The sequence below is a fragment of the Coenobita brevimanus genome, chromosome 101 (assembly GCF_032717465.1).
Source record: "Coenobita brevimanus isolate Jiangsu-jjx chromosome 101, ASM3271746v2, whole genome shotgun sequence".
NCBI classification, from domain to species: domain Eukaryota; kingdom Metazoa; phylum Arthropoda; class Malacostraca; order Decapoda; family Coenobitidae; genus Coenobita; species Coenobita brevimanus.
Window position 1 is genome coordinate 62,545,830 of NC_137054.1, and position 19,658 is coordinate 62,565,487.

Below are 19,658 nucleotides of genomic sequence, written 5' to 3' on the forward strand. Positions count from 1 at the left end.
CACACACAAACACACTGAAAAACACAGACATAAACACACCCAAAAACACGGGCACAGACACGGACACATGCAAACACCCAATGCATGAGGCCTGGGATGGCCGTTGTTAACGTTTTTGTCTTATTGTCAACGTTATAATGCATTAATTTCTTGCTGCAGCATGTTCATAATCATATTATATACTGTTTACATATCCTAGTGTTTCATATTTGTGTATTTGTATTGTGACTATGAGTGTAAAGTATGAGGTTAGCTCGAGATGTTACTCCCAGTTAAGAATGACAAGTGGGGGCTGGGAGGGGTAGGGGTATGGGGGACGGTTGGGAGCCGGGGTAGAGGCAGGTGGAGCTAGTTTCTACCCCCCCTCCCGTCTTCCCTGGGTATATGGGGGTACAAAGGGGGCACCCCTGAGTAGAAATTAGTGATTGTGAGTGTACACTACAATACACACAAAAAGACAGCAAGAGAAATTGTATAGGACTGAACACAAACCAGCAGACATTACCAAAAATTATTTAAAGAAAAATTTAGCATATGTTACAGGCCAGAATAATTTTGAAAACTTAGCTGCGTATACTGCTTTATCCTGTACTGTATAGAACTAATCAAGAATTATAGGGGGACGACCGGTATCCGGAATATTTTTGACCCCATGCCGGATCAAATTTACGTTCCGGTTATATGGATGTGCAGATGCATGGGATGCGGTTAATTGAGCTTTTACTGTATATGTTTCCATTTCAACTATTTCTGGGTAGAAATCATCATTCTGTTTTCTACCGTTATCCCTTTTCTTATCTCCATCCCTATTCACTTTACTATTGATGGTGCTCACCTTGCAGTAATTCTCACTTACAAGATAACTTCTGCTTACAAGTCTGCATCTCCCTGCTACCCGTCCGGTGAAAGATGACACCCAGTTGATGATGCGTTGTATCAGCGGATTCTTGTACTAATTGGATGTATTCTATTATTTGGACAACACTTTTGCTTATACTAGCTCAGCTATATTAGAACATCACTTAATTTAACATAGTACAGAGCTTGACTCATATAAATATACAGTTTAGGTGCGGCCAGTTGCAGCCAGGGTGGCCATTTCAGAGCAAGATGACAGAACGTCCTCCCTCTGCCCTCTCACGATAGTGTGTGTGTGTGTGTGGTCAGGGTGGGAGGTTTGTGTAAATGGTTAGTGCAGTTGTGGAAGGCAAAGGACTGGCAGCTCTACCTTGACAATGCTCCATCCCACTCATTCTATCTCAACAAACACAGGATCTCACAGATCTGGCAGTCTCCCTACTCTCTGTACACCAAACATAGGATCTCACAGGTCCGGCAGTCTCCCTACTCTCTGTACACCGAACACAGGATCTCACAGGTCTGGCAGTCTCCCTACTCTCTGTACACCAAGCACAGGATCTCACAGGTCTGGCAGTCTCCCTACTCTCTATACACCAAACACAGGATCTCACAGGTCTGGCAGTCTCCCTACTCTCTGTACACTGTACACCAAACCCCTGGAGGCAGAGTTAGGCAAAGTGAGGCAGGCTAGCAAGGCAGAAAAAAGGTAGGCAGACCTAACCAAGCATGAGGAAAGAGACTGGTGAGCATGAGTGACAGAAATAACACAGAAAACATTTTGGGGAAATAAACTAACCAGATAATAGAAGGAGAATTGATAAAGCCATTGTAGGCATGGCAGTATACCTGGCGTTACTGGCAATAGTGCGGTCACCTTGGGGGAGGGGGGAGGACCGACTCAGTGTCAGCATTTGGAACAAGATACAGAAGAGGAAAAATGGCATGAAATTATTGAGGAGGGATGTACATATTTGATATTGAACATGTGAAGAAAATAAAGGCTGGGGACATAGAGATAATAAATTAAAAAGAAATAAATGCCACATTTTCTTAAGCACTGGGTGCTGGAACAGAACGAGTGTCCTCGGAAAACATGCGATGTCTGCAGGTGTCATCCTTTGGGGAAGATTTGTAATATTATTCATGCATCCCATAGTATCATATCCTAGATACCAAAAATGAACAATAAATATCTTACTATTAATCATGTAGTCTCTGTGCATGGTGTGTGAAAAATATGAACTGCAAAACGAACCAAACCGAACATCTAGAGCATTGTTTTTGTTGGTGAGACTTATGATCCTGAATTCAAACTTCCAGCTTACAGCACTGTTTGTTACATATTGAACATGAAACAGTAGTACATACAGTACATAAAGGTAGCACATTTGAACAAAATGAAACCATCTGCTGTGAATAAAAAATTCCAAGTTATGCGTAAAACTGCCTGGAAATCGTGTTTGGGTGATGAGACTAATCAATCTATCTGTCTGTTGCCAGACGTCTTAATTCCATAAGGGGTGGCCACAAACAAATCACCTCCATGACACCTTGTCCCCTGCCATTCCACTGCCCTCCCCCCGGTTCACATCCCCCTCTCAGATATCTCTCCACTACATCCCTCTATCTCATCTTCAGCCGCCCCTTCCCTCTCCCTTCCCCCTACTCCTCACTCACATACATTCTCCTCAGTAGTATCTCACTCTCCATCCTCTCCACATGGCCAAACTACCTCAGTGTGCTTCTCCTAACGCTTTCTGTCATATGCACACCACAATGCTCCTTAATTTCCTTATTTGTCAGTCTGTCTCTCCATGTAACTCCACATCTCTCAGATAACTCATTTCCACTGACCTCACTCTTGACGTGTGCTCTTCCAACAAGGTCCAAGCTTCTCTTCCATATGTTAGAGTTGGTATTACAATACTGTACTTTCATGCAGCAACTTTTTTACTTCCATCTTCACTTTCCTATTTCGTATCACTGCTTTTAAAGAACCAGCAACCTTTCTTCCCTGTTGTACCTGTTCAAGCATTTCATTCTCCAGACTTCTGTCCTTACTCATCACACTAGCCAAGTATGTAAATGCACTCACATTTTCTATTTTCTCATCATCCAGCTTCACTGTACATTCAGTGACTTCATATCTCTCAAAGACTATAACTTGACTCTTCCCTACATTCGCCTCGAGATTCCATTTCTAACACACACTCCCAGATTCATGCACCAAGTCCTGCAGTGCCCCTTCGTCTTCACTTGACAATACAGTATCATCGGCAGACAACAGTGCAAGAAGTTTCCAAATACTGCCGTCTCTCATTAGGACCACTCCAGCATCCACTTGTCTGTCTTGTATCTCTTTAATAACCCCATCTGTATGTAGATTGAACAGACACAGAGACTTGACATGTCCCTGTCTCAATCCAACATTCTGATGGAAAAATTCACTCAGCTCACTATCCACATGCACTTCAGCCTTAGCACCCTCATGCATACCCTTCATGGCGTTCAACAACTTCCCATATACTCTGTATATTTTTATTATTTTTCACATTCCTTCTCCATTCACTTTGTCATATGCTTTCTTAAAACCCATGAAGGCCACATACAACTTCTTTCCTGTCTCTAGAAACTTTTCCACAAAAGACCTGAGGATGAATGTCTGAGCTACACAACCTCTTCCCTTCCTAAAACCTGCCTGTTCTTCTCCAACTAATTCCTCTGTTCTTTCCCTAACTCTCTCAGTAAGTATGCTACCATATACTTTTCCTAGTGCACTGAGAAAACGAAAGTCCCCTGTAATTACCACACATTTCTTTTTCCCCTTTTCCTTTGCACAGGGGGATAATTATACCTGACTTCCAATCCTCCGGGACTCTACCTTCCTCCCAGGCCAATCTGCTTATCTTCCCTATCCATTCTACTTCTATCTCTCCCCCATCTTCATTATTTCACCACACACTCCATCAATTCCTGGTCTTTCCCCATTTTAACTTTGTTCTTTGCTTCCACTAATTCTATCCTACTGATCTCTTCTTCCCTTCTCACCACCCTCCTTCTACCAACCATTCCCCAGCTACTTATACTTGCATTACTTTCATTCTTTATGTTTAACAGTTCCTAAAGTATTCTTCCCATCTGTTCACTTTTTCTCCCTTCTCCACAATCAGTCTACCATTTTTATCCACTGACTTCTTTATCATCTTGTCTAACTCTCTGTACCTCCTTCCAGAACATTTTCTTACATTCCCTCCGCTTTACACTCAAATGCCCTCGAAATTCCTCATCCACAGATGGTGCTGGGTAATCTTCAAGGAGACATAGGACCACCTCTAAAATTAAAAAAAAAAAAAAAATACCTACCTTTAATTAATTCAATGACTTTGTAAAGATGTACAGAAGTTCATTTTCGATTATGAAAATGATCCATCATCAAACAAGGAAAATATGGTTATATAAGGGATTGGTTTGGTTAGGATGTCAGTAGGTTTGCTTAAAATAGGCTGTGTTAGGTTGTGTTAGGGTAATTCAGTTGGGTTCAGAAAATTTAGTTTAGGTTTGGATAAATGAGCACTGATAATGCTAATTTTCTGCCATAAATGACATGCTAAGACAGCGTCCTCTATCTTTGGCACATTCACAGGATGGGGTTCATTTATCATTGTGTTCCATTGGGGATTGTAAACATTGGCCACTTTTTTAATACAATGAACCAGTTGTAAAGGAGATTAAAAAACATTGAAATTTGAAAATGCAGTAATAAAATACTCAGAGCCCCATGAAGGGCTTCGATAAAGAAGAAACTAAAGAAAACTGCAAAATAAGGTGGTCCCATGTCTCCCTGCAGATTACCTGGTGGGGATGTAGATTCTTGGGCTTCTCTTGTAATTTTAAAAACTCAGTCCCATTTGCTGCGATGGATATTGACGTATGGTGGAACATGCAGCAACAGGTATCGTAATTCGTTCATAAGTGTAGCTTCTTGAATAGAGAAAGGCTTTGAGGCACCCCTTAACCCTTTAACCGCGGGCATTGTTTTGCCCCGACTGGCCTCTCCCGCGGGGGTTTCAGCCAAAATGTATACAAACTTTAAACCTTTATAACTCTGCACAGATAAATCTAGAGCAAAAAATAAGGTACCATTAGAAAGTACTAACCTTCGGCTTTGCAATGATGTAGGTTTCATGATTTCGTTGACTATCACTGGATGGGCAGTGCCGTTAGAAGTGAGCGATCTAAAATCACTATTTTTCGCTCACACACCATTACCTTCGCTCACACACCATTACCAAATGCCAACCTTATTCTGATAATAATACTATAAACATATATGAACACTGCACATACGATAAACACCCACTCTGTGTTCACTGAGGCAGGTAAAAGGCACTGTAATTGCCTGCACTTCACTGCCACATCAGCGGTGTTGTAATCACTATTTTTCGTTCACACACCATTACCAAATGCCAACCTCATTCTGATAATAATACTGTAAACATATATGAACACTGCACATACGATAAACACCCACCCTGTGTTCACTGAGGCAGGTAAAAGGCACTGTAATTGCCCGCACTTCACTGCCACATCAGAGGTGTTGTAATCACTATTTTTCGCTCACACACCGTTACCAAATGCCAACCTCATTCTGATAATAATACTGTAAACATATATGAACACTGCACATACGATAAACACCCACTCTGTGTTCACTGAGGCAGGTAAAAGGCACTGTAATTGCTTGCACTTCACTGCCACATCAGCGGTGTTGTCACTCACACAGCTGGACAGATACTGATGCGTGTTGGTCAGGGGTGGGGTGGGGGGCCTGGGGGGTGGGAGGTGAGGGCCCGGGGGGTGGGAGGAGGGAGGTGGGGGTCGGCTGGAGTGAAAGAACTTAATAGCTACTCTCCCTTGAAACAATTGGCGCACGGAAAAAACGCGGGGTATTAAAAATATTCACAAACATTCGAGAATGACACCCGCGGTTTGGTCCAGTTTTTGCAATGTCATTCTGAGATGACCTTAAAGGGTTAAAAGAGTCAGCAAAAGTCACTTGATTCATGGGTAACAGCAATCTGTTGCGTAGGAAAATGACTGATTAGAGAAAGATGGCTGAGTAATAACTCCCTCATTCATTGAAGTGCTAGGGATCATCTTCGTACTGCAATACAACACCCTGGTGTGCCAGTAAATGTTTAACAATTCAGGATGATTCTTCAGTATGCCAAACACAAGAAAGTCAAAAGACATACCCTGTAGTCCAATTCTTATCTGGCTTTTACTGGTCATCAGTGTATCTCTGTTAGAAAGGAGGTATTGGAGGTTCTTGGGGGAAAGTCTGTGATAAGCCCTTCTGTTACATTTAATACAAACTTCAATCCACTGATTACAGGTTGAGTACTGCTGCTCTCATGCTTGTTCTCCTTGTGATTATGGGTGGTGTACATGTACTTCTGAAATGTTTATTAACTTAAATACCCATCCCAGATGATACCACACCCTTAAAGTCATTGTAATCACATTGGTTATTACTCTGTATTATTTGGAAGACCAATCTATAACACATTACAATAATAACACAAGACAAGACTGTTGTATGGATCATTGTTAGCTGGCAGTGTCCAGTCAGAAATTGCCTCATGGAGTGCAGGTCTCTGATGTTTAGATTACAGCTTCTGACAACCTTACTAATGGGTTCCTTTGAATGTAATTATGAGTTGAAATATATCTCCTAGTTTCAAATAGAACTCACTGGACAAAACTGTAACTTGTGAGTACTCTGTCAAGAGGAAGATAGTTTTGGATCAGTGGGATAAGTGGTGAATCAGAAGGATTAGTAGTGAATCAGAAGGATTAGTGGTGAATAACAGGCATTAGTGGTGAATCAGAAGGATTAGTGGTGAATCAGAAGGATTAGTGGTGAATCAGAAGCATTAGTGGTGAATTAGAAGCATTAGTGGTGAATCAGAAAGATTAGCGGTGAATCAGAAGCATTAGTGGTGATCAGGATAACTGGTGAATCAGAAGGTTAAGTGGTGAACGGGGAAAAATGAAATGTGGCTAGGAAGGATAAATAAAGATTTGAGAATGGCAATGAAATATAAAAGGATTGTTTATGTTGCTGTATAAACTCATGATGGTAAAGTTGCCCAGGTGTGCTATTTCTTGATACAGAAATACTTGATGCAAAGGTTTCCAGGTGCTGAAAACTGAAAAAAATGTGATGGTTTGGAAAATTCATGCTGCCAAAAATTCCCAGTGCCAAAAAAATATATATCATACATTTATTGTTGAAAATTCACAGATACAAAAATTCATGGTCCTGAAAGTCCATAATGCCAAAAATTCACAGTGTCAGTTTCACAGTTCTGAAAATTATTGATGCTTTTGTCTCACTGTTCCAAACTTCATGTTGCCAGACTTTCTGGTGTTGAAATTTAATGCATTTTATGTGGCATCTGCCCATTAGTGGGGGAGCATGATCATAGTTGGGAATTTGTGCCTTTTGATAGGTTTATAATGCGTGGCCATGAAGTGTAAAAAAACAATAAGATCATATTTGCAAGCACAAACATTGTCTGTAATGATGTATGTTCTGTATGAATCTATGTACAAATAGTACTGATGGTATATTCACAGGAGGTCTGTGTGTGAGAGTGGTGAAAGCGAGTGTAGCGGGAGCAGAACCAGCAGCCGTGTAGTGACTCCAGAACCCTCCACACCTCCAACCTCTGCTCCCCCTCCTCCCCAGGCCCCCACTGCTTCTTGCCTAAGCCCAGATCAGTCACCAGGCCCTGCCCAAACTCCACCAGTATCACCATCACCTCCACCACCTCCCCCACCACTGCATCCTGCCTTGTCACCACCATACTCAAGTGGGGATGCAGGTTGTGCTGCCACTCTGGGTGCAACAGCAACCAGTGTGGCAACCACTTTAGGTAGAGCAGCAGATGTTGTTGAAGATGGGAGGAGGCAGGAGGATTTCCGGGACAGCAGTGAGGATGAGAAGGCCCCAACACCCCCTCCCAGACCACATCATCGTCTCTCTCGTCCCACACCCCCACTGCCTCCACCTCTCGCCCAGCAGTGTCCCCCAACTCCAACCCACCACCCACGCCGCACACCTCATTCTCATAGCACAGATCAAGTGAGTATATAATCTGTTTGTAACTACTTATATCAGTTCATTCAGTTTTATGTACATATCTCTACTTTGTCACTTTTTTTTTCTTTCTTTATCCCCAGCACACAGGACACAAGATTAATTTTTTACCTCATATCATATGGAGATACTTAAGGAGAAGTCAGAGATTGTTCAGTGAACATTTTAAGAATGTTTTATTTATTGCTGTCAAATCATCCATCCATCATCCAGCCCTGTGTTGCCCTGTCAGAAATATGAGTGCATCCTAAATATAAATAAGTTTTGAGGGATTAGGTCCCTCAAACCCTGCAAATACCTGAAACTGTGAATGCTATTCATGGAGTGTAAATTTGCTCAGTTTTTTACTTATAATTCTGTAGAAGCCATATGTGGTTATTATACAGTAACTCCTCTACTATCCGATGTAATAGAGCCAAAGGCATGTCCAGACAATGGTTCTGTCCAGAAAGTGGGCCCCTGGCTCCTGGACTGGTACTTAAGGACTCTAACCCAGCCTAACTTTGAAAGCCACTTAAATAACTCCCTACTGGACATGCATAGCACCTATTTAAACCTATTTAAGACCCTATTCACACCAATAATGGACATAAAGCATGAAAGAAATGAAAAGGAACCAAAGAATGAGGAATCAGAAGTGACTGTACCTCAGCCAGGGTACCTACAGCATGTCTGTGGCCTGTACCTCAGCCAGGGTACCTACAGCATGTCTGTGGCCGTCTTCTCTAAGGCTTTGGCATTGGTGAAAATGCTCTTGAAACACTACAGTAATCCAGTGTTGTGCTGCACTTACAGCAATTCTTTGCACTTTGAGTTATAACTGTTTAACACTGCACATTGTTAATTGCACCACGCCAGTTTCAACTGCCAGTTTGCACTCCACAGTTAATCCTTTGCAGTCTACATTCTTAACACTGCACAACACTAAATTCCCATGTGGTCTAGTGGCGAGGTATTGCAGTTTATTCACTGTTTATTCACAAAAAACGAGCACATGCACCATCCGTTGCGATAAGCATCTACTCGTGATCGCAGTTAAGCAGTAACTGGTGGTGAGGGAGGATCAGGGTTGCCAAATCAGAGCTCGGCCACATTACCACACTCCTCAGTTTTCATTACCAAATTTGACTTTTCATTACCAAATTCATAAAGCTAGCTTTCATTCTTCACTAATTATATATACAAGTGGAAATACATGTAATCGCTCTTCTTTAATTAACAGGATGTTGATTATTTTCGTGCTATGTTGGCTAGCAGATTAATCAGAGAGAGCAAACAATCCACCATCTCCATCCTGTGTATCCTCATGTATGTGAAAAATCCATTTGGTAATGCATTATTCTGATTCATTACCAAATTAATTTTTCATTACCAAATTGACCCACATTTGGTAATGAAAAATACCAAATGGCAACCCTGACAGGGGAGGGGGGAGGGGGGAGGAAGGAAGGGGTGAAGGGTCCGTGGTGTAAACAGCTGTTTGGCGCCATGTGGCAATTTCAAATTACGGATGGGGAAAAAATCAGATTTTTTTTCTTTTTTTGGCCATTTCTGGGTTTTGAAGGTCCAGGCCCACAATGTCCAGTAAGTGAGGTGTCCGGAAGGTGGGCATCCAGATAGTACGGGGATTACTGTATTGCACATAGCATGTAGAATAACAGCTTAAGACATTAAAAGACTGAAATAACCAAGCTTGTGTAGTTTTTAACTATGTAATTTCCAGATAGGGCAAAAACATACAGGTATAAAGCACATGTATTTATAGAAAAAGTAAAAATCCTGGACTTTTTAATACACTCCAACTTATTCAGGTCCAAAGCGTAATACATACAGTATTGAGGGAATGGATAGAATGCTGAAAGGAACCTGATTGATACATGTTTCTAGCAAGAAAGATGCATGGGACTGCTGTTGATACAAGGACTGTGAGAGGAAGATGCATAGGTTAATATGACCATATGATAGTGGTATGCAGAGTTAAATTAAATTGAGAGGAGTGGATAAAGAGAGAGAGAGAGAGAGAGAGAGAGAGAGAGAGAGAGAGAGAGAGAGAGAGAACAGCAGAGTGAAAAGCTAAGTGGAGAAGCAGAAAAACAAAAAAGTGGCCAATGAACTCCCAGTGAAGATGGTAGAAGAGCTGCAGACAGTAAGTTGGGAGCAAATGGATCTGGACAGCTTGTGGAATGCATATATGGAATTTTTAGTTAGGATGTTAGAACTGTGTGTGGCATTGTGAGGTAATAATGGTATGAACTCCCAGTGAAGATGGTAGAAGAGCTGCAGACAGTAAGTTGGGAGCAAATGGATCTGGACAGCTTGTGGAATGCATATATGGAATTTTTAGTTAGGATGTTAGAACTGTGTGTGGCATTGTGAGGTAATAATGGTACAGCTTGACAAGATGAAAAGGCTGAAAAAGAATTGGAAGAAGAGAAGAAGATATGGTTGAAGCTGATGCAAGAAAGGGGTTCAGATGATTGAATGGAATACATTGAGAATAAGAAGCATGTGAACTTGTGAAGAGAAAGTGGGGGTAAATTATGATCTTGGAAGAAAAATGAATGCAGATTACAGTGATACTCAGCATTTTGGAAAGAGTTGCAAAAATGTAGAAATGAAAGTGAAAACAAATGTGAAAGTGTGAGGAATAAAAGTGGAAGAAGACTTAACAAATGGAAGTGAAATAAGATGTAGGTTCCCCCCCCTACCAACTCGAGGCATAGGCTTAACCCCTCCATGGCCGTTGGAGTTGAGCGATGCTTTACCTTAAATGTGCTGGTGATGTTGAATTAGCAGGAGCTGTAGAAAACTGCAAACAATTATAGGAGGGGAACGAAAGACACCGGTGTGTTTACCCAACTCTACCATCCCAAGCACTCAGGCAGTCACGTTTTCTTGGATGTTTTCATTGATATACAGTACTTACATGTTAATGGCACATCCACTGTGAATTTTATATTTTCTGCGAATCATAGTGAATCACAGGATGAGTTTATGAAGCTAAAAAACATATTGCCAGGTGCACCAGACAGTTCTCTTTACATCTGTAAGAAAAAGAAATCAGTTTTAGAGCTTTGATAAAATGGTTCCAGAGCTGACCAGGAGAGCCCACAAATTTCTGAACCCACAGCCAATGAGGGGTTAATAGCCTATTTCTTGAGGTCCAGCAGCCCTCCTAGATGCTTCACTTCATCAAAATAAACACTACAGTTGCATGTGACATACCATATGTACAGCATGAAAATTAAGTAAGCAACTTATGGCTGAAAGATCCTTGGATGTAAGTGATGATATGAATTCATAGAACAGTGAATTTCAGCTTTTGAGCCCACCAAATCTGGCTTCACTGAACACAGCGCAACCCCCCTTCCCTCCCTCAACACTACAAGACTATCAACTGTAGCCAGCGAACAAGCAAATGAAGACTTACCTCAGCAGCAATTTAAATTGCCCAGGCAGGAAAAAAGCATCACAAAGTTAAGCTGTTGGCAGAGTTTGGCATCATATTGTTTACAAAGATTCCCATCACATTTGTTTGATTATTTTTCATAGGTTGACCCTCTCCTCTTATCTTCCTCAAAACTGGCGGTATAACAGTCCTAATCATCTATTTTTGTTTTTACTATTATCTGTTGAGATAGTTCATAAGTGAAAGTGTACAGATCAAAAACAAATGCCTGTAGTGGTAGTGATGAAACTGGAGACATATTTCAACCAGTTCATAAGGTAAACAGATATCCATTTCAATTCAGGAAAAATATATTGGTAGGAGAAGGGATCTTTATTTTGTTTTTGTTGATTTGGAAAAGGCCTTTGACAGAGTCCCTAGAGAGGTGGTGAAGTGGGCAATGAGAAAGCTTGGCTTGGAGGAGTGGCTGGTTAGTGTGGTTATGGCTATGTATGTGGGTGCTCACACCCAGGTAAGAGTGAATGGAGATTTGAGTGATGAGTTTTCTGTGAATGTTGGTGTGCATCAGGGGTCAGTCTTGAGTCCCTTGTTGTTTATCATGGTACTTGAAGCCCTTTCACATGACTTTAGAAACGGACTCCCGTGGGAGTTGTTGTATGCTGATGATTTGGTGTTGATTGCAGAGAACGAAAGGGAGACGGAGGAAAGATTTAGGAAGTGGAGAGATTGTATGGGGCACAAGGGTTTAAGGGTAAATGCAGATAAAACAAAAGTGATGATATCTAGGGTTGGTGGCGGTACTGTCAAAGATGAGGGAGAGTGGCCATGTGCAGTTTACCACAAGGGCGTGGGAAGTAATTCCATCTTGTGCGGTGTGTGTGATAAGTGGGTGCATAAGAGATGTAGTAGTATCAGAGGTAGACTGCGAGATAATGCTGATTTTATGTATACGGCGTGTCGGGGTGAGCAGGTGGAGATTGTCAGACGTGAAAGGATTGAGCTTGCTGGTGAATCTCTTGAGTGTGTGGAAGAGTTTTGTTATTTGGGAGACATGTTGTGTGCTGGAGGTGGGGCTGGAGCTAGCTCTGTGGCTAGGGTGAGAAGTGGTTGGAAGAAGTTCAGGGAGCTCTTTCCTCTCCTGACATTGAGAGGACTCTCCCTACATGCTAAGGGGACTTTTTATGCAGCATGTGTTAGGAGTATAATGCTGTATGGTAGTGAGACCTGGGCAGTGAAGGAGGAAGATATTCACCAGCTCAGACATACAGAAATGACAATGATTAGGTGGATGTGCAGTGCATCCCTGCGTCCAAGGCCTGGAGGGGCTGGGTTTATGATGGAAGAGTTGAGAGGTAGGATGGGACTGGAGTGTATTGGTGTTGTGATGAGGAGAGGTAGATTGAGATGGTTTGGACATGTGGAGAGGATGGGGGATGATAATTGGGTGAGGAAGGTGAGAAGTGTTAATATTGAGGGTGGGGTTATGAGGGGTAGACCGAGAAAGACATGGGACGAGGTCATTAAGTGTGACCTCAGGGTTAAGGGACTGAACAGGGAGGCTGCAATGGATCATGCAGCGTGGAGAGCCGCCATTAGGTGACCAAGGCCGACACATGCAGGCATGTTGGAGCCTTTAAAAATGAAAACAAAATACAGAATTGCAGACTACCTTATTTTTATTTATTTATCTATTTTTTATTTTTTTCAGTAATATGCAGTATTAACTCTAGATTAGTGAGAGCAGTGCGAGTATAAGTGGTTGGGGAATGGCTGGGAGAAGAAGAGATGAGAGGAGGGAGGAAGAGATCAGTAGGGCGGAAGTAGTGGAAGCGATGAAGAAGATTAAGTTGGGAAAGGCCCCAGGAATTGATGGAGTGTGTGGTGAAATGCTTAGGTATGGGGGTGAGATTGTTGTGGAGTGGATATGGAAGCTGTGTAGATTGGCTTGGGAAGAGGGAAGGGTTCCAGAGGACTGGAAATCAGGTATAATTGTTCCTTTATACAAAGGAAAAGGGGAGAGAGAAGTATGTGGTAACCATAGGGGTATTTGCCTACTTAGTGTGACTGGTAAAATATATGGTAGAATACTCATTGATAGGGTTAGGCATATGACAGAGGAGCTAGTTGGAGAAGAAAAAGGGGGATTTAGGAAGGGAAAAGGGTGTGTAGATCAGATATTTGTTCTAAGATGTTTAGTGGAGAAGTATCTAGAGAAGGGAAGGAAAGTGTATGCTGCCTTCATGGACTTGGAGAAAGCTTATGACAGAATAGATAGGCAAGGTATGTGGAAGGTATTAAGAATATATGGAGTGGAGGGGAAATTGTTGAGTGCTGCGAAGAGTATGTACGAGGGAGCTTGGGCTGCGGTGCGAGTGGATGGTGAACTGAGTGAGTTCTTTGATCTCAATGTGGGACTGAAACAGGGTTGTGTGATGTCTCCATGGCTGTTTAATATATACATGGATGGGGTTGTAAAGGAGATGCAGGGTAGGGCAGTGGATGTGGGGGTGGCTCTAATGAATGAGGGTGAGATTTGGAAGCTTCCAGTGCTGCTGTTTGCTGATGATACAGTACTGTTGAGTGAAGATGAATGGGAGTTGCAGTGTTTGGTGAATGAATTTGGGACATTGTGTAGGAAGAGGAAGCTGAAAGTTAATATAAACAAAAGCAAAGTTATGGTGTTTGACAGGAATGAAGTCACAGAGTGTGCAGTGAGGTTGGATGGTGAGGATATGGAGAATGTGAGTGCATTCAATTACTTGGGTAGTGTGATGAGTAGGGATGGAACTTTGGGGGATGAAGTGCGTGAAAGGGTACAGCAGGGAAGGAAGGTTGTCGGTACACTGAAAGCAGTGATGAGAAATAGGGAGGTGAGTATGGAAGTTAAGAAGTCACTGCATGATAGTATTGTGATCCCTACCCTGACGTATGGAAGCGAGGCATGGACCTTGCAAGAGGGGAACAAGTCAAGAGTGAGAGCAGTGGAAATGAGTTACTTGAGAGGAGCATGTGGAGTGACGTGGAGGGACAGGTTGATGAATTAAGAAGTGAAGGAACGCTGTGGGGTGGATGTGGATGTGGTTGAGAAGATTAGGTGAAATACACTGAGGTGATTTGGACATGTGAAGAGAATGGAGAATGAAAGACTGACTAAGAGGGTGTATGTAGGTGAGGTGGAGGGAGGGAGAGGGAGAGGTAGACCGAGGATGAGGTGGAGGGATGGAGTTGAGAGGTAAATGAGGGAGGGGGGGGTGAGTTGGGGGGAGGGTAGTCAAATGGTGGGTGACAGAGCGACTTGGAGGCGTTTTGTCTGCGGCCACCCTTTGTGGGATTAGGTCGTCGGGCTATAGATAGATAGAACTCTAGATTTAGCTGTGAATGGCTTCAAATCATACAGCCCTTGGTCATGGTGATGGATCCCTCCACGCTTACCCCCACCTACCACCAGTCAGCTGTTTAGCCTGTGTTTACAGTTCTTGAGGGGGTGTAATGCAACAAGATTTTCTGTATTTTTGAGCAAGGATATAACAGTTGCTTGTTGTGGGAGATTGACTTCAGATGTTTCTTATTATATTGGTGTAAGGTAATCAGTGAATAGATACACAAAGTGAGTCTTGTGGTGGCTGAGTGAGACGGGGGGAGAGACTCATTAGAGGAAAGAAACAATTTTCACTTTATCTGGTTGCAGACACAAAATAGGCATTTTATTTTGGGTTGAAGGGCCTAAAGGGGGCTTTAGGGTGGGAGGCACTTAAATATTTTCATAAGTTCTTTTATTAATACAGCAAGAAAAACTTAGAACGTGAGGGGTATAGAGATGCAGTTCATATGTTCCTTGCGACTGTTATGTACATGTAGTAAACTGTCAATTACCAATTTCGCAGCAAATAACATGCTGCTTTGTTAAAAACGCACCCTAATTCTAGAAGAGCAGTTATGATAAAAAAGGTTTGTCTCAACCAAGATTGCAGAAAGGTTGTGTGATATGAGTAATTTTCACTCAGATACACACTCACCTCTCAGAATCTCCATTCAGTACTGTATATCAGTTATTGATTCTTTATTTTTATGTAAAAGAATGATACAAAAAAAGAAAACAAACAGCCCCTTCTTTACAAAAAGCTACTTTGTTCCATGATGCCATCTTAACACCATTCATAAATTGTCCAGCTACTTTCTTACAGTAATTTGAGAAGTAATCCCTAACTGCTGGGTGTTGGTCAGAACTGTCAAGAAATCAGTGGCACGTGGCACCAGGTGTCAGTAGGAACCGGCCTTGTTTTCCCGGCGCAGTTTGAAGTGGCCGCCACTTTATCTTGTCGCCAAATGCTCAGGGAAGACTCCCACCAGCCTGCCCAGCCATACCTCAGTCAACTCTGTGACTCTTCCAGATGTAGGACAATCTGAACCTTTCTTGTCCAGTTTCATTCCCGCCTTATGTGGACTTTTGCCTCATCCACCCCTGCCAAGCCTCTTGCCAAGGATGCTATGAAAAGACTCAGTGATAGTGCCATAGGGCGTGCCTTGAACACCACTGTGTCTATTTTATCCAAACACTTCTACAATAATAAAAACTATCTATCTATTGCCAGACGCCTCAATCCCGCTCGGGGTGGCCACAAACAAATTGCCTCCATGTCACCCTGTCCCCCCACCATTTCACTGCCCCACTCCCAACTCACACCCCCCTCTCTCATATACCTCTCCACCCCATCCCTCCATCTCATCCTTGGCCTCCCCCCTCCCTCTTCCCCCCTCCACCTCACTCACATGCACTCTCTTCTTCAGTCATTCACCCTCCATCCTCTCCACATGGCCAAACCACCTCAGTGTATTCCTCCTAACACTTCCTATCACATCCACATCCACACCACAACGCTCCTTTATATTCTCATTTGTCAGCCTGTCTTTCCATGTGACTCTACAGGCTCCTCTTAAATAACTCATTTCCACTGCTCTCACTCTTGACTTGTGTCCTTCCAGCAACGTCCAAGCTTCACTTCCATACGTTAGAGTTGGTATCACAATACTGTCATGTAGTAACTTTTTCACTTCCATGCTCACTTCCCTGCTTCTTATCACTGCTTTCAAAGAACCAGCAACCTTTCTTCCCTGCTGTACCTTTTCAAGCACTTCACCCTCCAAACCTCCATCCTTATCACACTACCCAAGTACTTAAACGTACTCACATTTTCCAATTCCTCACCATCCAACCTCGTTGTACATTCACTCACCTCTCTCAAAGACCATCACTTTACTCTTCCCTACATTCACCTTTAGATTCCGTTTCTTACACGCTCTCCCAAACTCATCCACCAAGCCTTGCAGCTCTCCTTCGTCTTCACTCAACAACACAGTATCATCTGCAAACAACAGTACAGGGATAAAAACAGTATAACATATGTTCACACTTACAAGTGGGAAGTGGAGGAACGATTGGGTAAATATGGATTGGAGCAGATGGGGGGCATGGAAGGTGTGTGCAAGATATTCACAGAAGAAATATGTGCAGCTATTGAGGTGGTGTGGGGGGTGAAGAGAAGACGGAAGGTGGTGAATGGTGGAATGAAGAGGTGAGATAGGCTGTACCACAAAAGAAGAAAGTATATAGTGAGTGGATGAGTAACAGGGGCGTGGAAGAAATTGAGAGATAGAAGAGAGAGTTGTATGTAGAGAGGAAGAGAGAGGTGAAAATATTAGTATGAGAGAGTAAGAAGAGAGTGGATGAGGAATTTGAGTGTAAAGTGGAGGGAATGTTAGAAAATGTTCTGGAAAGAGGTAAAGAGAATTAGACAGGGTAACAACAAAGTTAGTTGGGGAGTGAAAGACAGAAATTGTAGATTACTAGTGGAGAAGGGAGAAAAAGTGAATAGATGGAGAGAACACTCTAATGAAGTGTTGATCGTAGAGAATGAAAGAAATGCAAATATAAGTGGCTGGGGAATAGCTGGGAGACGGAGGGATGTGAGAAGAGTGGAAGAAATCAGTAGGATGGAAGTCGTAGAAGTAGTGAAGAAAATTAAAATGGGGAAAGCCACAGGAATTGATGGAGTGTGTGGTGAAATGCTTAAGCATGGGGAGATAATAATTGAATGGATGTGGAAGATGTGCAGATTGGCCTGGGAGGAAGGTAGAGTCCCAGAGGATTGGAAGTCAGGTATATTATTCCCCTGTACAAAGGAAAAGGGGAAAAAGAAATATGTGGTAATCCTAAGGTCATTTGTCTTGTTAGTGTAACAGGAAAAGTATATGGTAGGATACTTATTGACAGAGTTAGGGAAATAACAGGAGAATTAGTTGGGGAAGAACAGGGAGGTTTTAGGTAGGGAAGAGATTGTGTAGATCAGATCTTTAGTGGAAAAGTTTCTATAAAAGGGAAAGAAGTTGTATCCGGCCTTCATAGATTTGGAGAAAGCATATGACAGGGTGGATAGACAAGGATTGTGGAAAGTATTAAGAATGTATGGGGTAGATGGGAAGTTGTTGAATGCCGTGAAGAGTATGAGGGTGCTAAGGCTGCAGTGCGTGTGGATAGTGAACTGAGTGAATTTTTCTGTTTGAAGGTTCGGTTGAAACAGGAATGTGTCATGACTCCATGGTTGTTCAGTCTGTATATGGATGGGGTTATAAAAGAGATACAAGGTAGGGCAGTGAATGTTGGAGTGGCCCTAATGAGAGAGGGCAGTGTTTGGAAACTTTCTGTACTGTTGTTTGCAGATGATACTGTGTTGTTAAGTGAAGACGAAAGGGAGCTGCAAGCTTGGTGGATGAGTTTGGGAGAGTATGTAAGAAACGGAATCTAAAGGTGAATGTAGGGAAGAGTAAAGTTATGGTCTTCAAGAGAAGTGAAGTCAGTGAATGTACAGTGAGGTTGGATGAGGAGGAAATGGAAAATGTGAGTGCATCTAAGTAGTTGGGTAGTGTGATGAGTAAGGATGGAGGTTTGGAGGGTGAAGTGCTTGACAGTGTACAACGAGGAAGAAAGGTTGCTGGTTCATTGAAAGCAGTGATAAGAAACAGGGAATTGAGTATGGAAGTGAAAAAGTTACTACAGAAGAAGTCCTATTTTTCGGCATCTATGGGACCAGGCTAGTGCCGAAAAATCAAAATTGCCGAATTATCAAAAACCCTACCCACTCAATACCTTATATGTTTCGGTGAACACTATCATCACTACTCATATCATTACAAATGTGCTTGGAGAGAGTACTGTATACTGTTTGATACTGTACAATACTGTAATGAATACAGTACTATACATGAATATGAAAAATAAAGAAATTAGTGAACATACTGTATATAAATGTAATGGTACAGTAGGCCTACAAGTTCACATGCACTTACCTAAACTTCTAGTAGGTTCCTTAATTACATATGTACAATAGAAGGGGTTGACTGGACTCTGCTACTGCTGGAAGAAGTCCCCAGCAGTAGAGGGTCCTCATGGAGAATTTCAAGACTGACGAAAAAAATCGGAAAATCTGCCGAACGATCAGAGATTTTCGTAAATGGGACTATTTCTCAAAACTGCCGAAATGTCAGATTTGCCGGGGAATTGGATGCCGAAGAATTGGACTTTTACTGTACATGACAGTATTGTGATACCAACTCTAACATATGGAAGTGAAGCTTGGATGTTGTTGGAGGGACAAAAGTCAAGAGTGAGAGCAGTGGAAATGAGTTATTTGAGAGGAGTATGTTGAGTCACATGGAGAGACAGACTGACAAATGAGGATGTGAAGGATCATTGTGGTGTGGATGTGGATGTGATAGGAAGCATTAGGAGAAACACACTGAGGTGGTTTGGCCATATGAAGAGGATGGAGAGTGAGAGTCTAACGATAAGAGTGTATGTGAGTGAGGTGGAGGGGGGGGAGGCCAAGTATAAGATGGAGGGATGGAGTGGAGAGGTATATGAGAGAGGGGGGTGTGAGCTGGGAGCAAGGCAGGGAAATAGCGGGGGACAGGGTGACACGGATGGAACTTGTTTGTGGCCACCCCGTACGGGATTAAGGCATCTGGCAATAGATAGATAGATAGATAGATGTACACACTAAACAAAAAGCAAATTGCATTGTTTTACAACTGAAGTTCAGTATAACGAGGTTGTTTGGGAACAGGGTATACTGCTGTCTCTGCCCGTCTCTCAGTATCACTCCCATACTGCAGCACAGTGTGCCTTGCATTATAAAGAATTAAACATTCTGAACAGTTCACAATTAA

At 42.4% G+C, this 19,658-nt stretch overlaps 1 protein-coding gene across 1 annotated transcript in view; it reads left to right on the plus strand.

The window, feature by feature from the left end:
- LOC145415053 (uncharacterized) overlaps positions 1–19,658 on the plus strand; it is a 680,222-nt gene that overhangs the window by 498,474 nt on the left and 162,090 nt on the right. Inside the window, 1 exon segment of the mRNA XM_080284468.1 lies at positions 7,507–8,011. Coding sequence (XP_080140594.1) covers positions 7,507–8,011 — 505 coding nt within the window.